General features: G+C 37.6%; 2 protein-coding genes across 2 annotated transcripts in view; one reads left to right on the top strand and one right to left on the bottom strand.

The window, feature by feature from the left end:
* Positions 1-388: 388 nt before the first annotated feature.
* Positions 389-22565, bottom strand: part of camsap2b (calmodulin regulated spectrin-associated protein family, member 2b) — a 39186-nt gene continuing 17009 nt past the window's right edge. The window contains 18 exon segments of the mRNA XM_043219111.1: positions 389-1957; positions 2694-2812; positions 3373-3485; positions 5007-5072; positions 5266-5362; positions 5641-5861; positions 6339-6475; positions 7126-8280; positions 8282-8954; positions 9522-9770; positions 9849-9918; positions 10293-10318; positions 10425-10509; positions 10599-10689; positions 12183-12322; positions 13481-13622; positions 15266-15337; positions 21340-21501. Of these exon segments, the coding sequence (XP_043075046.1) occupies positions 1661-1957; positions 2694-2812; positions 3373-3485; positions 5007-5072; positions 5266-5362; positions 5641-5861; positions 6339-6475; positions 7126-8280; positions 8282-8954; positions 9522-9770; positions 9849-9918; positions 10293-10318; positions 10425-10509; positions 10599-10689; positions 12183-12322; positions 13481-13622; positions 15266-15337; positions 21340-21501 (3915 nt within the window). The 3' untranslated portion in view covers positions 389-1660.
* LOC122324569 (sterile alpha motif domain-containing protein 9) lies at positions 14675-21160 on the top strand. The gene is made up of 3 exons (XM_043219100.1): positions 14675-14858; positions 15608-15676; positions 16155-21160. The coding sequence occupies exon 3, from the start codon at positions 16156-16158 to the stop codon at positions 20866-20868; it is 4713 nt and encodes a 1570-aa protein (XP_043075035.1). The 5' UTR covers positions 14675-14858; positions 15608-15676; position 16155; the 3' UTR covers positions 20869-21160.

The following is a 22565-nucleotide window of genomic DNA, read 5'->3' as shown; positions in this document are numbered from 1 at the left end:
GAAACTTACATATTTAGAAAAACAAAATGCAGACTCATTAAAGAGTCTGACCGGTCAGACTCTTTAATGATTCACTCCTAAGCACCGGTTCTTTTTAGCGAATCAAATTTTGAGATTCACTGTATAGACATCTTTTTCATATACACCTTAACCACAATATATCCAGTAGTTTCTGTTTATACATTATAACATATTAAGTAGGTTTGTTTTATTAGTTTTTGATTGTGTTCAGTTTTTTAATAGTTCCATTAACAATTATCATACTGCTCCTAAGGAACCAGAATGGTTACTTTTTGATTAACCATAATTATTCACTATCCCAAATTTTCTTATAAGTGAATAATGCTGCTACTTGATCATAACAGAAAGAAAAAATAAGTCAAACAGGTAAGGTTTTGGTTGTAAATCTGTATTTATGTTGAGGTTAACATTCAAATACAAACAGACAAAGCATATGATGAACGAACAGCGGACATGACCTGGAAAAAGATTAGACAGCGTGTGGAAATGAACGTCTCTCAGAAGCGCTAACTTCTGCTCTTATCACATCCCATCGTACTTGCACCTGTTAAACGTCATCTTTTTCATATGAAAAATATCAGTAATATTTAATGGCTTAAAAAATATGCTTAGTATGTAAAACTATTATCTGTACAGCATCAATAAATTCAAACGATGATTTACTTCACTTAGTAAAAATAACAAATATCTTTCGATTCTTTTGCACCTGAAGACAAAATGTGTTACCAGACGACAGCCTGCCCAAATAATCCCAGCTCTTTAAAATGCACTTCATAATTAAAAACGAGTTACCACATGATTTAGCAATAATATGCACCATCTCTTTGAAAGCTTCATAATATGATATTCAACTCAGTGTTTCCTCTGTATAGTTTTTATGGAAATTTACTCAAACAGTCAGCTAAACTGATCTGTCTCTATAAAATGTATGTTTCAAACATACATGGCACCCAGATATTCTGGATCGTGACACTAGTGACAGGAACATACCTAGGAATGTATTTTTTTTTTAATTCTAGCTAATATGTTTAGTTTTGGTCCTCAACTTCATCAGTTAAAGGCCCCATCATTACGTTTACGTCACATACAGAGTAACAGAGTCTTGAGCGAACAATTCTTATTGTAGCTAATTTTACACACGTTCCTCCGGAGTAGCGGTTTTCGCAACAATTATTACGAAACCCACCCAAAACATAATAACGCAGACATTAAATAAAGCAAAAAACTTGAGGTTCCAGTACATTAGATGCTTCTTCAACCGCATGGCCATCTGTAAAGTTAGTCTTCAAGTGTAGCGTGTCCCTAATATTTTTACACCTGCATTTCCACGAACACAAAAGAAGCAGACCGCGTATCTTCATACGACGCAACGACTTGCTCATAAACTCATTAGCTGTGCGTTAAGCATTGCATAAAAGACACAACAAGACAAGCATAAGGCCACAAAATCGAACGTTTCAAATAAAAAAAACGACTTAAAAGCGCATCCGTCAGTGCTGCAAACAAACACACACGAGTGTGTGCGCGCATACTGTAGAACGAAAAGTTTCAAATTCGCCACAAATGAACATCCAAAGCCCGCACGTGTTTTCTTTACATTCAGGATGTGCATCATAATGTCTGATCGTGAGCTGTGAACTTATTTGAGGAGTTTTTTGGGCGTGTTTTGCTTCTTGTTCTGCCAGAGGTGGCTGTAGATGGTGATGGCGTCCACGCTAGCTGACATGGTCTTGGCGGGGATTTTGCTGAACAGTTTCTTGTCCGAGCTGTATTTGTAAAGGTTTTCGATCATTTTGGGTGTGATGGTCTTGGGCCCGATGCCAGCCAGCTTGTTGATCTCCTCCGCCTCTGGGTAATACGTGTAAAGAGAGCGAAACTGGCAGCCAGAGTCTCTGAACAGAATCAGGAAGTTGTTGGCTTCGGTTTTCTCCATTTCCTTGGAAAAACAAAACAAATGCGTATAAATATAGAGTAATTAATAATAAAATGACAATGTATGACAATCTAGAGGCCGCTAGAACAAGTAAATAAAGAATGATTTATTTAAATAGATTCTTGCAATCTCTTTATATTCTACAGTCCCAGATAGATAGATAGATAGATAGATAGATAGATAGACAGATAGACAGACAGACAGACAGACAGACAGATAGATAGATAGATAGATAGACACATAGACACATAGATAGATAGACACATAGATAGACAGATAGACACATAGATAGATAGACAGACAGACAGACAGAAAGACAGACAGACAGATAGATAGATAGATAGATAGATAGATAGATAGACACATAGACACATAGATAGATAGACACATAGATAGACAGATAGACACATAGATAGATAGACAGACAGACAGACAGAAAGACAGACAGACAGACAGATAGATAGATAGATAGATAGATAGATAGATAGATAGATAGACACATAGATAGACAGATAGACACATAGATAGATAGACAGACAGACAGATAGATAGATAGATAGATAGATAGATAGATAGACACATAGATAGACAGATAGACACATAGATAGATAGACAGACAGACAGATAGATAGATAGATAGATAGATAGATAGATAGATAGATAGATAGATAGATAGATAGATAGATAGATAGATAGATAGATAGATAGATAGATAAAGACAAAAAACTATTCTCCTCACCTCCAGGATTTTGTTCTTCTGTCCCTCGTTGACACGGCCCGCGAGGCAGCAGTGAGCCAGAGCATTCTGGATTATGTATTTATTCGATTTAGCACTGGGCTCCTTGTACAACTTTGGCCCTAGAGTGGAAGAGACACAAGAATTAGAGGAAGCGATCAACATTTATGTGCAGATGAGGGTCAGTTTATTTATGTATTTTAAATGTTAACATTCAGTGTATTTAGTTTAATATTTAATGCTGGATTTGAAATCACTTTTTTTTGTCTTTGCAGTTCATTAAAACTATTGAAAATATAAAAAAAAAAAATGTATGTACAAACATTGCATATACATCATTCGGAACACCATTTGGAAATTTAGGGTCAGTAAGACTTTCAAAAAAAAGATCTAAAAAAAGTGACAGTAAAACACCTTTGTTAAAAAATGCTGTTCTTCTGAACTTTCTATTCATCAAAAAATAACAAATGCGTTACCGTTCTGAAAATTGATAAAAAATGCAAATCAGAATGATTTCTGAATGTGATACTGAAGACTGCTAAACATTCAGCTATGCATAACAAGATTTTGAAATTTGGAAAAGTTGGAAAATGGTAAACACGTAATATATTTCACAATAATAATTTCACAATAATACTCATATTTTTAGATGCTATACAGCATGGCAGGACCGTCATGTCACCTGTGTATTCTGCGTTAGACGCTGCGGATGATGTTGTTGATTCAATCTCCCAGTTCTCCCCGTTTCCACTTACAGATGGACACGGTGACAGAAAGCCCTCAGTGGACTCTGGCCTGGGAATAATCAAATATAAACACTTAAAATAGCTCTTTTATAAACCCTGAACTACCAACTTAACAGGTGACCCTTACTGCTGCTGTAAAAAGCAAACAGTAGTAAGCATAGCTCCACGCACTGATGTTGAGAAGCTGAAGGCAGAAAAAAGAAGTGTAGCATGGATGAAGCAGAAATAGGCTACTCATTGCACAATGTTCTAACCAGGTGCAAGTTTCCAACAACTAATTTAAGTAATTAAAAAAACCCTCAATGAAAGCAAAAACTCCGCATGAATAGTCATAGACTTTAAAGGCATAATCAGAATTAATATGATGGTTTTATACAGCGATGCAGAGCAAGATTCAGATAGACTGACAAAATTTGTTGACGGTTGTCGTGCGTTAATGGACATAAACTAACATGAAACAGGTCCAATTTATTGCTTGCGCCTGGTTAAAGGGACATCCGTTATCCATGAAGTGCTCCCAAAAATGATAATTCTGTCATCATTTATTCATCCTCATGTCATTTCAAACCTGTATGACTGACTTTCTTCCGTGGAACACAATGGAAGATATTTTAAAGAATGTTGGTAACCTAACCTGGTCCTATTGACTTCCGTAGGATTTTTGTCCATACTATGTAAGTCAAAGGAACTATTTTTTTTGTGTTCTACAGAAAGAAAACTCATAAAGGTTTAGATTTTTTTTTCATTATGGGGGGCACTATGTATGGAAGCCCGTCTCTTACACTGAATAAAACATTTTTAGACTTGAAAGATAAATAAAAAAGGTTATTGTGACTTTTTTTTCCTCAGAATTGCAAGACACAAACTCACAATTCTGACTTATTTTCTCAGAACTGTGAGATATAAACTCCCAATTGTAAATTATAAAGTCAGAAATGCAAGATATAAAGTTAGAATTATTAAATAAAAAGTCAGAATTGCGAGTTATAAAGTCAGAATTAAGAGATATAAAGTCAGTAGAATCAATGGAATTGTGAGATATATATATAATTTCACAATTCTAAGAACATGTCAGTCCTTTTTCCACTCAAAACTGGACTTTATAACTAACATTTTAACAACTGCAAGTTTATATCTCACAATTCTGAGTTAAAAAAAATGTAGAATTGGCGCAATAATCTTTTTTTATATTTATTCAGTGGCGGAAACGGGGCTTCCATACTATCCCTTTAAGACAAAATGCTAAATTGAGTTTCATGAACAATTGCTAAAAGATGAGGCTTTTTAATTACTGCGATGATAAAGTAACCAGCAAAAAAAATCACTCCAAAAAAATCTAACAAAAAAAAATACACACTGTAACACAACAAAATATGAACATAAGAATATGAAAACTCCCAACTAATTATACAAAGATGATAATTATATAACAGTTTATGTTCTACTAATATGCTGATGGACCATTGAACTGATCTGTCCAAGCGAATGAGTCCAGCGCTCAAGCTGAAATGACAAGCCGTCGGAGCCCCGTGAGCTAATGACATGGGTGTGATGCTGTCTGCAAACTGACCTTCCCTTTCTCCCTTTAGGGGAGCTCAGAAAGAAACACAGACTGCCAGGAGACAGTCTGCTGCCTCTGAGCAACCAGAGAAAAGACGGAGATACCGTAGAAAGAGGAGGACAGAGGGTTACGAACAAGACAATAGAGATGCATGTCAGTACTGATTAATACAAGAGGGGGACATAATCTCAGCAAAAACGGTCAATATTTCCTCAGTTTTGAACGATCTTTTAGAGGGAAGGTAGGAGCGGAGTGAGCATAGTCTCACCTGGATGTCCTCTTATCTGATTGGACACTCTCAGTGTCTGCCAAATTAAGAGAGGCGAGTGATAAACTGGACACAGAATATCCACGAGGTCGTGACCCTAAACGAACAAATAGACATAAATATACACGCACGTAATAGGCATACAGACGGCAATTTAAAAAACAATTTAAAAAATGTTTTTAATTAAAAATAATGAAAAAATGTAAAAAATAATTACTTATTAATGTAATAAAATGTAAATACATTTTTTTATTTTTTTATGTAATAATTATTTCTTATTTTATTTGATTCTAATAATGTCAAAATATGAAAATATTTGTAAAAAATATAAAAACAAAAAAACGGACTCAAAGGCTGACAGATATCCCATCATACCTGTGGTTGTCCGTGCTGGAGGTTTTGGAGACTCCATGATGTCTCTGTGCATAGATTTGGGGCGTGGCTTCTTCTGCTTGACACTAGGGGGGCGTGGCTTAATAACACTGTCCATGTCCTCCATCAGTTTGAGCTGCTTCCTCCTCAAATATTCATTTTTAATGAACTCCCGTCTGGCCTTCTCCTCTTCCTTCTTCTGACGTTCCTCTTCCGTTTTCAACCTGATTGAGGAAGCATAGAGGGAGAGAAGCATGACGAACAAATCTCCTTAAAATCTTGCTTTTACAAACCATTTTCGAAACAGGCAAACATTGGATGGTGCAAAATTCCCCAAACTAGTAGCTACAATGAACAATGAACATTAAATTTGTGTCATCACTCAAGGATGTTCTGGGAGGAAACCAGCTAAAATGCTTTAAAAGGTTTTTGTAAATATTGCATTTTATTTTTATATGTTGTGTCCTGCTGAAAAGAAAAAGAATGAAAAGAACACGGCTTTAAAAGAAAATTTTTAGTGTTATTTCAGCATAAATAGAGATTTACATATAAATAAACAAGAAAAAATATTTTAAATAGTTAAAACTATAATGCATATTTTAAATATCTTTTGTGCATGTTGTGTGTGGCATGTTAAGTTAGCTACAGTATCTGTGATTGTGTAGTTTTCTATTATTGTGTGAGGTTAGGGTTTTTCATACCGTGCTGCTTCCTTCTTTTGTTCTATCTCAGCCTCCTGTTGCTGTTTCTTGATCTGCATCTCTTTCTCCCGCCGTAGCCTTTTTTCCAGCAGAGCTGCTTTCTTCTGTGCAATATCCTCCTCTGCCTTCAGGTCATCCTGAGTCACAGCAACACAAACAAGCAATCATTTAATCTGACACAGAACCTCATGTGCAGCTGAGTGTACGAGTCATTGTCTCTCAGAGTATTTAGTTGTACTTTAGTTGACACATTTTCAAAATATAAAGAGTCTAAAATCAAAAATAAATGCAAATCTCAATTGAATACATTTGAAAAAGGAGTAAGGCAATATACTATATTTAAAAAACAATATTTTTTATGTATAAAGGCCCAATTCATACAGTTAAATTTATATTATAACTGTGTGTAAAATATTATTTTAAAAATGATTTGTTGGTTTTATTTTTCTATTGTATGTATTTGTTTTTAAAATTTTTAAATATATATATATATATATATATATATATATACACATATATATATATATATATATATATATATATATATATATATATATATATATATATATATATATATATATATATATATATATATATATATATATATATTTTTTTTTTTTTTTTTTTTTTTAATTCTACAATTATTTTGTTTATTTGTTAATTTTCATTCATGTTATTTTCTAAACCGAGGAACACAGATTTAGGCAACTTTTCTTTATATAGTAAATGGGTGTTTTCTGCTCTCTGAGTCTTCTTAATACTTCCTATGTAAATATCTGATTCTCACCCTATAGAAGAAACCACAGCACATCTTCTGATCTGGTCCAGATTCTGGTCCAGTCCCTGTTTCTCTGCTGCTCTCCAGATCATGCCCATCCAGAGGCTTCAGAACAGAGAGAGGAACCTCAATCAGATCCTTCTTCTCATGCAACTCTTCTTCATCTGTGTGTCCACTGGCCATTACCGTCGAATGGTCCATTATTGGTTGAGACAGAATTTCAGATGTTGTCCCACTCATGGTTTTGTCACTCTTTCCGACATCCTGTTTTTCTTTCTGCTTTTCATTCACCTGAGCGGATGGCGAATTTGCAGCAGCTTTTTGTGCGTCTTTGGGCTCTTGCTTACATGGCTTTTCTCTAGCTGTGTGGTCCTCGTTTGAAGGTCGCTCATCATGCCCTAAATAGGCGAATGAGCTGGATTGTGACTGACTCGGCAAAACGCGTCTAAGTCGAGGCAGGCTGTCCACTGACTGTGGCGTGTTGAGCATGCGGCTAAACGGGGTAACCTTCAGATCATTGGGTCTTGGTGTTCTCGGCGTCCTTGCATGGAATGATGCAGATTTCCTTTTGATGGTAGAGGGCGAGCGGTGAGTCGTGCGAGGTGAACCAGTAGACGATAAAATTGGGGAGAGCGACCCCACCGAACCTCGACCAACTACGCTGCTGCTGCGTAGTTCACGCAAATGTTTGCGTGGCGACGGATCCGGTGGAGAAATCACCCAACTTTGGTGTTCGCGCATCTGCATGATGCGTTCCTGCTGCTGCGCCAAGCGCTGCATCTCCGTCTGCAGGAAGCTCAGAGACGTGTTCAGGCGCTCGATTGATCGCGTATACTCCGCCATGTCCACTTCCACGGCTGCTTCCTCCAGAGGCGATTTCGGCGGTGCGCCGTCTGGTCGACATCTTTCAAGTCTAGAATCTGGGTCATTGGAATTTAAAGGGGTTTTTAGGGGTTGTGGGTAGCTGGTTTGTTTTTCCCTACCGCCTGGGACTTCATTGTCGCCCCCTAGTGGTGACACGACTCCTTTACGCCTGACCACGTTAAGGAAGGCAGTCCTGCCCATGCGCTGCCTGTGACGCGTAAAAGCTGCTTCAACTTTCTTCTTTTGTGCCTCAATGGCTCTGCGTTTCTCTTCCAGCTTCATCTTCAACTGCACCATCTCCTGACGCCAACAGGTGTGAGGGGTCACGAGGGGAGGTGACTCGAGAGGGAGTGCGTGCATCAGGAGTAATTGAACGGACTGTCCCGGTTGCTCCTGGGGATGGGACGTTTACGTCGCCGCTCTCAGGCGTGTTACCGCCGCTCCCGCTGCTGCGGCCATCGCCGTGGTTTAGTTTACGGAATTTCTGCTCAGCAAAGCTGGTCATGCGAACAGCCGAACCCAGTGAGGAGGCCATGCTGGTGGCCAGGGAGCGCGTTTCCAAAAGGCTTGGGCACGGGCTGCCTGTTGTCTCGGGAAGTGGACAGGAACGAGCTTCGTAGTCTTGGTCCATGTCTGAATAGTCCTTCAGGGATGAGTCCTCATCCTGTCCGTCCTGGATATCCTCTGTACGGACATGGATTCCGGTGTCCATGTCAGTAGAGGTGGAATTTAGGTCCGCGTCTTCCGCTGCTCTGGCCTTGGAAAGCGAGTCCTCTGGATCGTTTGTGTCAGATTGGGAGTTGTGGGAAGATGGGTTGTGTAGGAAAAAGGCGCTGTCCCCAGATGGGGGCTGCAAGCTGCTGTGGGGTCGCTCAGAGTCATGGATGATCTTCAGGGCTTCTTCTATACTGGGGGTGTTGGGCTGAGGGTCATACGGAGGGCTTGGGTTATCTGCCGATACACCATTTGAGTACCTGAAACATAAGATATCCATTCAGTTTTAGTGAATTCTTAAAATTTAGATAACTATTACTTCTGAATAAAACAGAATGACTGAATATAATAAGCCTTCTATATTTCTACCATCTAAAAAGATATGAAGAAGCCAATCTACAATGAAAATCGAAGCCATGGTTTACAGTGCATTTACATTGAAGCTGGCTGAGTGTAGAAGCGCAGGCATTTTTATAGCATTTCTCTGAAGCCAAGTTTCATGCTTTTGTGGTGGATTGTGGGATCAATAACAGACTGGATAATGTGTTAAAACCATTCAAAAGATGAGAAATTCTCAACTTCCTGCAAACAGCAGCAAATGTCTGCAAGGTTGAGGTAATGGTGTTCATCAAATGTTTTACACTAGTATGAACTGTGTATGTTGTTTTCCCTGTGCTTTTGTCATTTTGATAGTGTCCTTCTACATTCAGGTCCATTGAGTCAAACTTAATTTGTGTTTAAAAAAATGAGTTTAAAATGAAAATGAGAAGTGGGTAAATAATTTTTTCATTTTTGGTTGAACTGACAAAAAGGCAGAAAAGATTTACCCAGCATAGTTTCCCAGTCGATGTCTGCTGATCTGTCTGTTGGATTCCTCATCATCCTCCTCACGTATTTTGCTGTGGGCATTTCCGTTAACGGGCTGGAACGAGAGGTTCCTTCGCATGCCTCGGGCCGCGTGATGAACTTTAAAACCCAATCCTTCAGTGCTCGCCGATCGACTCAGTCCACGTCCTGAAGATGAACTCATGCTGTCGTCAAGTGGAATCTCAAATGATATCCCATGAGCTGAAGACCTGAGGAGAAGACAGACAGTAACTCATCCGCAGCATGTAAAGAGTCAAAGGAATAGAGAGTGTGTAAAATGCACAAACCGTTTCTCTTTAGGCCATGTCCCCACACATCCATCCACATACGACATGGAGGATGACCGCCTGATAACTGCTGTGAGATAAAGAAATACCCATTTACTTACATATAAACCAATTATGTTTATTAAGCGCATTCAAGCTTTAAATTGTATCAGTGTGTGTGCCAGAGACATGTTTTTCCAGTTGATCTACACTGTAAAAAAAGGTTGTTTCAACTTGAAATTTAGGCAGTTACCCCGCTGCCTAAAAATGTTTAGTTTAGTTAACTAAAATATTCCAGTAGTCACTTAAATTAAGGGTAAGCCTTGAAATTTCAAGTTGACTAAACTGCTAATTTTTAGGCAGAGGTGTAACAAGTTATTTTAAGTTGAAACAACTATTATTTTTTACAGCGTACAGTGTAAATCAAATTGATTTAGAGAAAAATAAGTCTTTTATAAGTCTTACCTGAGCTGTCATTTTTAGGTTGTGACCTAAAAGATGAAATTGTATGGAAAATAAATTCAGACTTGCATAAACTCATGATAAATAATTTAAATTCTTTGTAAATCTCAAACTCGCATTGTAATAAAGACAAACCTAGACTGGTCTGGACTGCCTGGTCTGTGGATCAGGTTTTGTTTGGTTATTGGAGCCATTTTATTAGACTGCGATGGATCAGATGCTACGAAAGAAAAGACAAATAAAATTGGTGTTAACAAAATGCATGACATATGCATCAAATATAATGACGCCAGAACAGACAGACCTTACCTTTGGTATTGAGTGTTCGAGGCTGAACAAAAGATGGTTTCACAACTTCACACCACCAGAATAACTCAGCCATAAACACAAGGTAGTTACTCTGAAAACAAACACACACAATTAATGAGAAGAAAATACCTTTAAAACCTTTAAATGATCTCTCTTTAATCTTTAAAAACACAAAATAAATTGCAATCTTGCAATATTCCTCTATAACCACAAGGTGTCAATATTCTCCTAGAGATTGCAATAGACTCTTACTAACTTCAAAAAAGCAAGATAACGGTATAGGGGTAAGGAATAGTAAGGATGGTCATGTGATCTGAACATCGTAGCAGTGAAGCCTAGATTATGATCACTCAATAGGCATCATATGATTCTGATGTGACAGAATACAGTAATTTAAATAGTACAGTAACTGTGCAAAATAACTGACTGTCCTTAGTGTATAAAATAATATAGAGCGTTTATTGAAAGCAATAGTGCAGCAAAGAGTCTCTTATAGTGCCTTAAAGGCTGTTCTCATCCGACAAAAGCAACAAAGCAAACGGGGCAGGCTGACACGAACAGAACAGAACCAGCACTCTCTGCTGATTTATTCAGTCCTGATACCTTTATTTCCCCACAGTTAGTAGCTGTTAGCCTCATGAAAAAGCCCTCATTTAGTGAAAAACACACCACTTAAATCCTAAATGGCCAAAGAATCAGACGTACCTCTGTTATACTGGAGAGCATGTGATTGCCAGTTGACAAGCATTTTAACCTGGTTTATATAATTGAGCACAGACTCAACTGACATAATGGCAAACGCACAGCTGCCAGTTTGGAAAATGTAACACATTTTGCTAAAAAAAAATATGCCATGATGACGGCTGTGTGAGGTAACGGCTACACATGGACTGTGTTTATCTAGACCCACCGCATAACTAACATAACTGTTTGAGGCGATCCACTCCGCAGAGCTCTTAAATACACACAAACAATGACTCAGTCATCCCAAACCGTCAGATTTAAAAGACGCACTGGTCGGCTTTCCTTTACTGCCTCAGCCCTGCTGAAATTCCCTCTAATACTCCACTGATCACTCATTCATCTTGGCCTCAAACTAAAAAAAGCATATTCAGTGGAAAATCACCACAGAAAGTTCTCCGAAATCTGTATCCTAGAAACCATGTAAACCCTTCAATACTGAACCAAATGAGAAACACACATGCCATTTATTGCATCGCAACATCTGAGAAAGCTTTTGATGCTTAGTCATACCAACAAAAAAAAGAGATAAATTCAACACATAAAATTAAATTACAGATTATCAGATTATCTGAAGACAATGAGAACGGTGGTAATGAAAACGTGTCAAGATCAGCTATAAAAATAAAATACATCAATAATTATTTTAGTATAACAGCATCAGTAAAGACATTTCATTTATTTACAAAAAAAGCTTTTCTTCTTTGCATTTCTCCTCTTGTCTATCTTGCTTCCTAATCTAGTTGGCAAATAAACCTGGTCAAAAAGTCATTTTGGATAAAAGCATCTTGTTAAATATAAATGTAGTAAAGAGAAGTTAACTGTATTGACATCAGGCTTTACCTTAATGGTGGTGGAGGCATATAGCATATCCTCCAGGGTGAAGTGACAGCAGTTGTTGAGGTTTTCTCTGCAGAACTCCTGGATCAGCTGGAGATTGTACAGACTGTCAGCCAATGACATTGTTTCTTTGACGCAGATATCTGGATGGGGAGGGAAGAAACCGCATAACAGCCAATGAAGTTATGAATATATCTGAGGGGGCGGAGACAGAACACAAGCAGAAGCCAATGGAGCTTCATAAAGCCTGCGAGGGCGGGACCAGAACGTGTGATGTAACGAGAAGAATCCTCAGAGTCACGGGGTGGAGATGTGTTTATGTTTGAATAACTGCTCCTCTGTTCTCGCTCAAACTTCCATTCACGCACTCCTACTCACTCTGTCTGTTCCTTTCGCTCATTTCTTCCTCCACCCTCAAATACCCTCAGCCTTATGAAGAAATCATGACTTTTATATAGCACGGATGCACTAATTTGGAATTGAAAAGTGACAAAGACATTTGTGGTGTCATCATGTGGTTTTAGCAGCAGATCCAATTGTCCTTCGAATCAAATTTAAAAATAAAATCCCTGCTATTATATCACTGTTGAGTTTGGTGTGAGGCAGAGACTTTGTATCTTTCAGATGACTCTAAATATCTGAATCTTGTTATGTTTGTGACATAAAGGACTTCAGTGAGTGTTTCACTGGATAATGTAGTTTTCCTGAAGTTGTTTATGTGTGTGTCTGCCTGTTATCTAGGGGACCAGATTGGGGGCAGAGTATTCTGTAGAGGGTTTATCTGTACAGTACTCTGTTACATCATCTCAACTACACCTCCCAATGAAACTAAATTAAGACAGTAAGAATGCAGTCTTCCGGACTAAAGTATTTTGCCATTCTGTAGGTTATTTCCCTAGACAACATTAAAATAAAAAATGCCACAAGAATCTCGCTTTATCATACTTAGTACAAGATTAGAAAATCACTACTAATTATGCAGTTTAATGTCGGAGGTGTGATCTAGCAGTACTATGAAAAAACAAGCCTTAGTGATCTATTAAAAAAATGAATTACATTAATAGATAGACAATTGAAAAACTAAATTACAATTATGTTTGTTCTTCGCAGAAAGCTATTGTATGCATTCACAAGGCCTGGAATTTAGAGAATGAATCATATGGACTACATTTTTGCCCTTTTTGAGAAGTTACAACAAACTGGTGTAGACACTGTAAAATACACAATGTAGTGTGAGAAGGCTGAAACCTTGAGAGAAACAGATCCATATCTCATTCACAGTGATTTTCCTGCGGCAGTACCTTCCAGTAGCACAGCATCAGGACAGTAGAAGTGCAGTAGTGCAGCCAGCGCGCAGCCGTCTGTGTTGTCCTTCAAGAGATTGTCCACCAGAGGGAGAGAAAGAACCGGACGTGCTTTTGAGTCCTCTCTCCTGTACCGCCCCTGTGGATTACGCACGAAGAGCAGTTGCCATAACAACAAGAAAAATGCATTATAAACTGATCCAGTTAAGGGGCACTCAGAAATTCTTCTTCATGTTATCCAGGAGGCTGAATTGTTAAATCTGTCTTTGGTTTATTCCAAATTCAGAATTCTGGTGGATACAGACTCGTTTAGAAGGAGGGCGCGCTTCTGCTGGCTTGACATTGCGTATTTCCCAGTGGCCATGTCTGAAGGTTTCTCTTTTTTAATACTATATTATTATTTTATTTTAAATTTTGAAGTAGCTCATTAAAATATACATGTTTCTTTATGCATAAAAATGCGATCACTGCTGGGTACATGATGACAAAATGCAATTATATGGCTGTGCATGCACGTCTACTGTGAATAAGGTAATTTAGATATTAATGTCACCATTTTCTTATCCTCTAAGCTATGTTGGAAGAGGAAAACAAGGAGAGAGGCAAGGATTTTACTCAGGAAACACCTATTCAGGGTTTTTGCAGTGATTGGTGTAAGATGCTGGAGGAATAACTTAGTATCAGTTGCAGTGATGAAAGTCTCATAAATATCTCACGATTATTGTTAGTGATTCTGATTTGTGATTGACATGTTCGTCTACTTGCTTACTGAATGTATTTTATATTATTTACACTGTATAGCACTGACTTTGACAACATATCAAGCCTACAAATATAAAATACTTTACATACATATGCACACATTGTCTCTTGAATGCTACAAATGTAAGAAATATGTAACCCAGCAAAATTATTTTAATTAAAGTTAATTGAGAATGTCTCTCTTTTGTCTTTTAGTCGTGTGTGTAGCCTACATAACAAATATACAACATACACCCGGTAATAAGTCTTTCATAAATAAATTATGTATAAATAAAAAAATTATCTTTTTGTTTAAAAAAAGGTTTATGAAATATAATCAAATAATATACAATACTGAGATTTATACTTATTTAAATAAGTATCATTATACATTTATATAACTATCTGTCTTGCTTCTGCTAGAAGTCTCCTCCCATTTCCACTTCCTGCTGCCAGTGGCAGGCACTTCCTGTTGACTCATTCAAGTTATTTTAAGTGGGTCAACGTTACAAAGGCAGATACGCAATAAAACTGTCCTGTGGACTTATACAGAAGTGTTTTCAGATGCAAAATAGAGTACGAACAAGATGAAAAACAGCACCCAACAACACATGAAGAACACAAGGCTTATAGCGTAAGTACTGCTGAACTTTTCATTGTTTGCTCAGGATTTAGAATCAGTAAAAAAACGGCTAATAATGTGTGCTGGGGAGTATTTTGAATAAATCTGAGAAACAATCCAAATGAAATCTTAAGAGTTACATTGGTATAAGGTATAGGAGCTTTGAAATGTTCTTATTTTCAAATGTTTTTATTAAAGTGTTATCTGTTCATTGACTTTGGTAGTTTGTCCTAAACATCTGCAGGGCAATTTATGACACAGCGGTACGATTAGGATAAGTTTAACCTCAAAAGAATTAAATATATGTCTCTAAAGTAAACAAAGACCCGTCACTTATATTTTATATTACCATACTGCAAGTTCAACAGCACGCAAGCATAAACAAAAACGGCTTAAGGATGCAATGAAGATCTCCTCACCTTTTGAACCACGCAGGGTTCTCCTATATCTCTTGGTTCTTGGGCCAAAAGTTCTCTAAGATGTTCATTTACCTGCATTGGAAAATGAATGTGTACAATAATCATGTAGCCTACACAGGGACACACGAGTACAAATAAACAGATTAATTCACAAGATTTTTTTCTGTGCAGTTTGCGAGTCTCACTGACTTGAAAAAAAAACTTTATTTACATCAAAACTATGATTAAAATCAACAGCCTTTTTTTTAAGTTAAAGGACAGCTTTCAAGAAACCTTTAAGAAACCTGGGTGGGGAAAACCTTTGTGGATTTAACTCTGATATGTATTTACTTGTCTTGTCAGCTGGGTGCTTTGTAACACACAGTGAGAAAACAAGGAGGGACAGAGCTTAGAGAGTGTTTTCCATAAAAGGTAAGATAAACAACATAGCATAGGCTACTATAGTCTAAACAAAAGGAAACATTTAGGATTTTAGTTTACAACATGATACGATAAAAAGGCCTAAATTAAATATGTTTATATACAGGTGGTCATATAATTAGAATATCAGAAAAAAGTTGATTTATTTCACAGATTTATTTGATTTTATTTCTTTGTATTGGTCTTAAGTAATATTCTAATTTTCTGAGATACTGAATTTGGGATTTTCATTAGTTACAAATTTAAAAGAAATAAACATTTGAAATATATCAGTCTGTGTGTAAACATTAATATAAGTTTCACTTTTTGAATGGAATTAGTGAAATAAATCAACTTTTGACAAGCACCTGTAATGTGATCATGACTTTCCCTTGGCTGTTGTATACTGTGTATATGTAAATCAGATATGTTTTATCTATATATTTTTATAAATATATTGTATATATTTTTGTTTGTTTGTTTTTATTAGTATGGCAACAGCAAGTCAACAGACAGAACTTCCTCTTCGAGTAGAGGAGTGGACGAAAGAGCAAGTTTACTACTGGCTGACTGAGGTGATTAAAGTGGATAAAAAACATGCAGACAAGCTGTACGAAGAAGAAGTATCAGGGGAAGAACTAGTCTGCTACCAACCCAAACATCTGCAGGAACTTGGTTTTAAACATGGTCCAGCTGTTAGGATTATCACCCGGTTAGAGAAGTTAAAGAAAGAACAACAAGAATCTCCAAAACCACAAAAAACTGAACCTTTAAAGAAGCCCCCTTCACAAAACATTTCACTTTCAGAAGCTTCTATATCCAGTACATCTTCGAAAGAAACCGAACCAACAGACTCAGCTGACCCTAAATCATCAAACATTAATGCCAATAAAGTAGGCCTAGTTGAAAGAGAAAAGCACATGAGAAAATCTCGATCCATAAAGCACTCATGTAGTCTCTATCCATTTGATCAGAACGCTGCTTCTCATCGATATATTCAAAACTACACTCTCCCACCAGAAACAGGACCAGGGAATCTTACCGATCCAGTTCATGAGTACAAGTTCATGGGCAGAACAGATGACATTGATGTGATAAAGAAGAAGTTCAATAAAGAGGTGTTTCGGTTTGCTGCTGGGTGTATGAACAGCCGCACTAATGGAACCATACACTTTGGTGTAGCAGATTCCAAAGATTCCCAGTATGTTCATGGTGAGATTATTGGGGTCACTGTCGACTCCAAGGACTCCATCATTGATCACTTTAATCAGGGTATTAAATCATACTTTGACGAACACACAGATAAAGCTAAACAATGCATCAGACAACCACGCTTTGTAGAAGTGCTCTGCGCCGACAGCACAATATCTGGCAAATATGTCATAGAGGTGGATGTTGTTCCATCACACATCATAGTTCAGGGTGAACTGTTTTACATACAGACTCTGGATGAGACCAATCAGTGGAAAAGAAGCAAAGGAAAATCACTCTTCATCAGAGAGGGCGCAGCAACACAGGATATCTGTAAAATTGGTAATCCAAGAGATCTGCAATCTGAAATAGCCCAAATTAGTAAAAACATAAATATTTGGGATACTATGAGGAAAGAGGCAGAAAAGAGGCCTCTGAGTAAAGGAACATCAAACCAGGGTGAAAAGCTAAAGAATCTGTTGACATGTGGAGGAAGCAGACTGGATTATTATGAGTATTATATTATAGTTACAAACAAAAGCCACCCTGAACAACTCCAGCATCTTCAGTTCATAACAACATTGAAACGGTTATGCGTGTTGGACTTTGATCCAAACTCTGCAGTAAATGGGTCCTGCCACAACTACAGAGATGTTCAGATTGCAAATCTTCACAAACCAAGCCAGTTCCGTGGAGACCCAGGAACAATAGTTGAAAAACTGAATTTATACACACAAACAAGTTGGGTATTCTGTAATGGCAGAGAAGACCTTAACACTGAATCTGACAGGCCACTTCAATCAAGCGAATGGTTAAAACACAAAGCTGGAGAGGTACAAGACGTGATTTCATTCCTCTGCAACAAAGACACACTTCCAAGAGGACGGTTCTTAGTCATATTCCTACTCCTCTCCACTGTCGAGGCCTCAGTCGATCCAATTTTTGACACATTCATGTCATTTTATAAAAACCTAGGAGGTACAGAAAACATATTAAGTATTTGCACTTCAGATCCGTCCTTCCATAAATGGAGGGATTTCATTCAAGCCCGATGTGATGAGGACATCAGTCAACGTAGCATATATGACCTGGAGCTCAGTGAAATCAATGGCACAATACTGAAACTGGGCCAGAGCAAGCAGCATGCTCAGAGACTTCTTCCATCTGCTGAGGGCAGTACAGTGATTCTCCAAATGAAAGACGAGAGTCTTATGACATCACTTGATATCTTGTGTGAAAACGAATGCGAAGACATGTACGATGAGAGCTCTGCAGAATTTGAAGAGTTCAAAATTAAAACAAAATCTGAGTTTTATAGAGGAGGAAAAGTGAAATGGTGGAACTTCTATTTCTCAGAGCAACCTGCAGCGAAGCCATTCATAAAACGTGACAAACACTCAAAACTAGAGAACAATATCAGATCTCAGACCAAAAATACCAAAAGCACTTGCAGCACTGTGAACCTGTTTCATCACCCAGGGTGTGGCGGCACTACCATGGCCATGCATGTGATGTGGAATCTGCGAAAAGAATTCAGATGTGCAGTGCTGAAAGACAACAGCATTTCAAAGGAAGAAGTAGCCAAACATGTTTCTCATCTGATAAAGTGTGGAAAAAGTGAGAAATCCTTAAAAACACCAGTCCTGCTATTAGTGGAAGACTCAGAGGAAACCGAAAACACACAAGTACTCAAGCACTTATTGAGGACGATTGCAGGAGAAACAGGGGCAAGTGTCATCATCTTAAATTGTATACGTACAAAAACCCCACAAGACAGACACAAAAATAGTGTAGATCAGAGTGAGTTCATTACAGCAAAGCTATCTGACAAAGAAAAACATGCTTTTGAAATGAAGCTTAAAGAACTTCAAGAAACCAAGTCTTTCACAACTGAGAACTTCTACAGTTTTATGATCATGAAATCTAATTTCGACCCAGAGTATGTTGCAAATGTTGCAACTAACATTCTGAAAGATTTCAGAGTTTCAGAAAGCAAACAAACGGGGCTCTTCTGCATATTGGCTTTGCTGAATTCATATGTTGCTGATCGAGCCATCTCACGATCTTTATGTGAAGATTATCTGGGCATCAAAAATGCATTTTGGGGAAGAGAGTCTGTGCTGGAGAAAATGGAACCTTATTCCTGTTTGTTGATAGAAATCGACGCAGAAGAATATGGGGGATTCAAAGCAATTCGCTTTGTTCATCAATATCTTGCAACAGAATGTGTCAAACAACTAGAGAAGACACATAACTGCTCCAGAGCAGACATAGTTCTTGACATGCTGCATTGTGATGCCTTTTTCAAAACCTTTGCCGTGAAGGATGTTCTTGTACAATCAATGAAAAGCATGCTGATCACTCGTCAACGCAAAACTGAAGGTGATGAGAAAGATACCCTGTTTTCACCACTGATAGAAGACATAAACTCAGGAGAAGATGGTCTGAATAAAATACAAACGATTTTTATTGCAGCTTCGGAAAGGTTTGATAAAGACTTCACAATTCCTCAAGCTCTAGCAAGACACTTGTACCTGAAAGAGAAGAACTTTGCTGAAGCTAAGAGGTGGGCAGACATTGCAAAAGCCATCAAAGAAACTTCCTACACTGTAGATACAGTTGGACAAGTTGCAAAAAGTGAATTAAAACACAAGCTGTGTATAAAGCAAGAGAAGAAACCATACACAGCTGAAGACCTGAGTGAATACCTTGAGTTGGCAAGCACAGCCACCAAAGCTTTCAGAAAAGCCCAAACCTTGGCAAAGACAGATGATGCCCTAGAAACTGAACAGGAATTTTACAGAAAGTTAAGCCCATATAACATATCTGGCTACATGGGTGAAATCGACACAGCCATGACTGTTTTTGACATCATTAAAAAACTGCCATTGTTTAAAAATGGTGATCCAATGAAAGATCATTACATCAAGAGCTTTCTTAAAGGAAATCTGCCATACACAAGCATGCCAGTGAGCCAAAGCAAATCCAATGATGAATTTGTTGCTGTTCTTCAGAACCATGAACCCTTCCTTAGATCTTTAAAATCACATGTGAAAGAGGCTTTGGACTTCCTTGAAATGTACTTCACTTACATGAAAGAAAAAGGATCCGGTGAAATGAAAGATGCAAAGATTCGCCAGAGAATATCAGAACACTATGAACACTACATCTCATTATTCTGCACATCTGCAGAGGACAAACAAGAGGAAAAAAAGAAGAAACCAACGCTGAGTTTGAACATGGAGATTGAAGAGTGCAGAATGTTCCTAGAGAAAAACCGGGCGGATACATTCCCAGGCCTTCTCCAGTTTTTGGAGCCCAAAAAAGTGACAGTAGAACAGATTGCTGAGAAATACTCATTCATATATAATAATTCTGCCATCAAAACTACAAAGGACAAAACAAATCATCTGCTCGCACACCTAATCCTCCAGCTGATTTGCTCAAAGTCAAAGTTAGCAAAATCCACAGAAGAGCTCAATGAGCTTTTAAAAGAAATTCTGCAAGATGTTGGCATACAGCACCAATACCCAGAGCCTTTCTACCTTGCCATACTTTTGCTCTGGCCAGGAAGAAATGTCAACACTACTGGCATTAAGACATATGTTGATAAAATCAGAAGCTCAGCGAGAAAGAATCTCTCCCATATGTACCGTACCAGGTCAACCATTGCGCACTTCTTCTTGGGGACATCTGATGGAATACAGAGGCTGGTGACTAAAGTTTCCCTTGACAGATCTCAGAGTGTCAGAGATGTTAAGAATCGCAACATTCTCTGGCAAACAGGAGAAATCTTTAAAGAAACCCCAATAAATAGCAAGCTCCTCAGAGTGAGTGGTACTATTGAGCAAGGAGATGTCTTCACAGAGTATGGAAATCTTAAGATTCCATTGCGTCCTGCATTTCTTGGTGGAGTGAGAAGTGGCTACAGCACAGAGAATGTGTCCTTCTACATCGGCTTTGCCATGGATGGACCTCTTGCTTATGACATTCAGTATGAAAATGACAGATAGATCATGACAGCAAACTATGCATATTTCTAGTCATGTAGAACCTATAAAGAAATCTAACATTCTTATTTAAATTTCAAAATCATCTTAAAATAAACACGTATGCTGATTTGACCTGTTTGTACTTGACTGATGTTATACAAGTCATGTGTTAATTCTGGACTTCTCTCAACTGAAAAAAAAATCCCTGTGGGTTATTTTAATAATGTAATGTCCTAACTAGTCATAATGTAACAAGGTTCCACCAACAAGCCATTAGTCTCCACCGAACATGTTAAATAAAGCACAAAACAGCATGTGAACAGTTCTCTTTAAATATACTCTCTCACAATCCACCGCACAGCTACTATGTATAGTATTGTACAAGTCGTTAGACATTCTGCGTAATCTGAAATCAGATTTCAGATATCATTCACTAAAGGTTATGTGCAGGCAGTATGTTTACACATGTAATGTTAGTTGCAGGGATCTCACCTTGTTGATCCATGATATCACGGCCTCTTCAGCATCATAAGGGAAGTCTTCCTCAGGAAGGAAAGGAGTAAATTTCTGTATGCAGGTCATCACTCTCTCCACACTGACCATTTCAACTGTGTACGCCATCATTAAAGTGTCAATCATCGCCAAGTGGGAACTCTAAAATGACAAGTGAAAAAAATGCACAAAAAACATAAGCGGCTTCTTCAAAATTCTGTTTGTAAAAAAGACCTTATTTGCAAGGAGTACAAAGAACATTACAAACACAATGTGCAAATTCATGTGAAATTAGACTGAGAAAGTAGTAAGTAGTATTTCCCCGAAGGCATACAAGTTAGTTTTATGACGGATATATTCAATTTATTCAATTATATTCAATATATTCAATATTCAATATATTCAATTCCGAGCTTGGAAGCGTCAGGACAAAAAAAACTCTGATAGACTCTAATAGAATAAAGTCATATACCATAATTTTCATTTTTGGGTGAACTATTCCTTTAAGATATTTACTTTTGTTTCCAGGGGACAAAAATCTAAATTGAGTGCATTTTGCTTAAAACAAGTAAAAATCTTAAAATGGACCACCGTAGTGAGGTACGTGAAATACTCTTGTTTTAAGAATATTTTTTTCTTACCCCACTTCAGATGTTTTTACTTGATTTAAGCAAAATTTTGTCATGTGGAAACAAGAGTAAATATCATTTCAAAGTTTCATTTTTTTCGTATTTTGACTAGAAACGAGACAAAAATACTAAATAAGCCACTTTTTGAAGTGTTCAACTACTGCTAGAAGAAATACGGCCTCTTCCTGTCTGCTAACTAAGTCACCTCTAGAGGGTGCTATTGATTTTGTGGGGATCAGAAACTGATGAGTGATAGGGTTAGGGTTTGTTAGCTACATTTAAAGAGCCAATGAAATGGCTTGACTGTAAGACAGCTGCAGTTTTTTTCTGTTGTATTTCCTAACTGAACATGAAGACTTGGTGGGAGCCCCTTAAAAAACCCAAAGTCTTTAATTGTGCTACTATCTAAATGAACATAATAAATGAAAGAACTGCGACATAAACTAGTAAAGATTCACAGACATTTACAGTGCACAGAGCATCATGTGTGGCACCAGCTGCTTTAAAGGAATTGCCAGAAATGAAATTCTGTCATTAATTGCTCACCCTCGTTTCCTTCCAACGCTGTTGGACCTTCTTTCATTTGCAGAACACAAA

This window comes from Puntigrus tetrazona, chromosome 2 (genome assembly GCF_018831695.1).
Source record: "Puntigrus tetrazona isolate hp1 chromosome 2, ASM1883169v1, whole genome shotgun sequence".
Lineage (NCBI taxonomy): Eukaryota > Metazoa > Chordata > Actinopteri > Cypriniformes > Cyprinidae > Puntigrus > Puntigrus tetrazona.
Note: the sequence above shows the minus strand (reverse complement) of the source record. Positions and strands in the feature narration are given on the sequence as shown.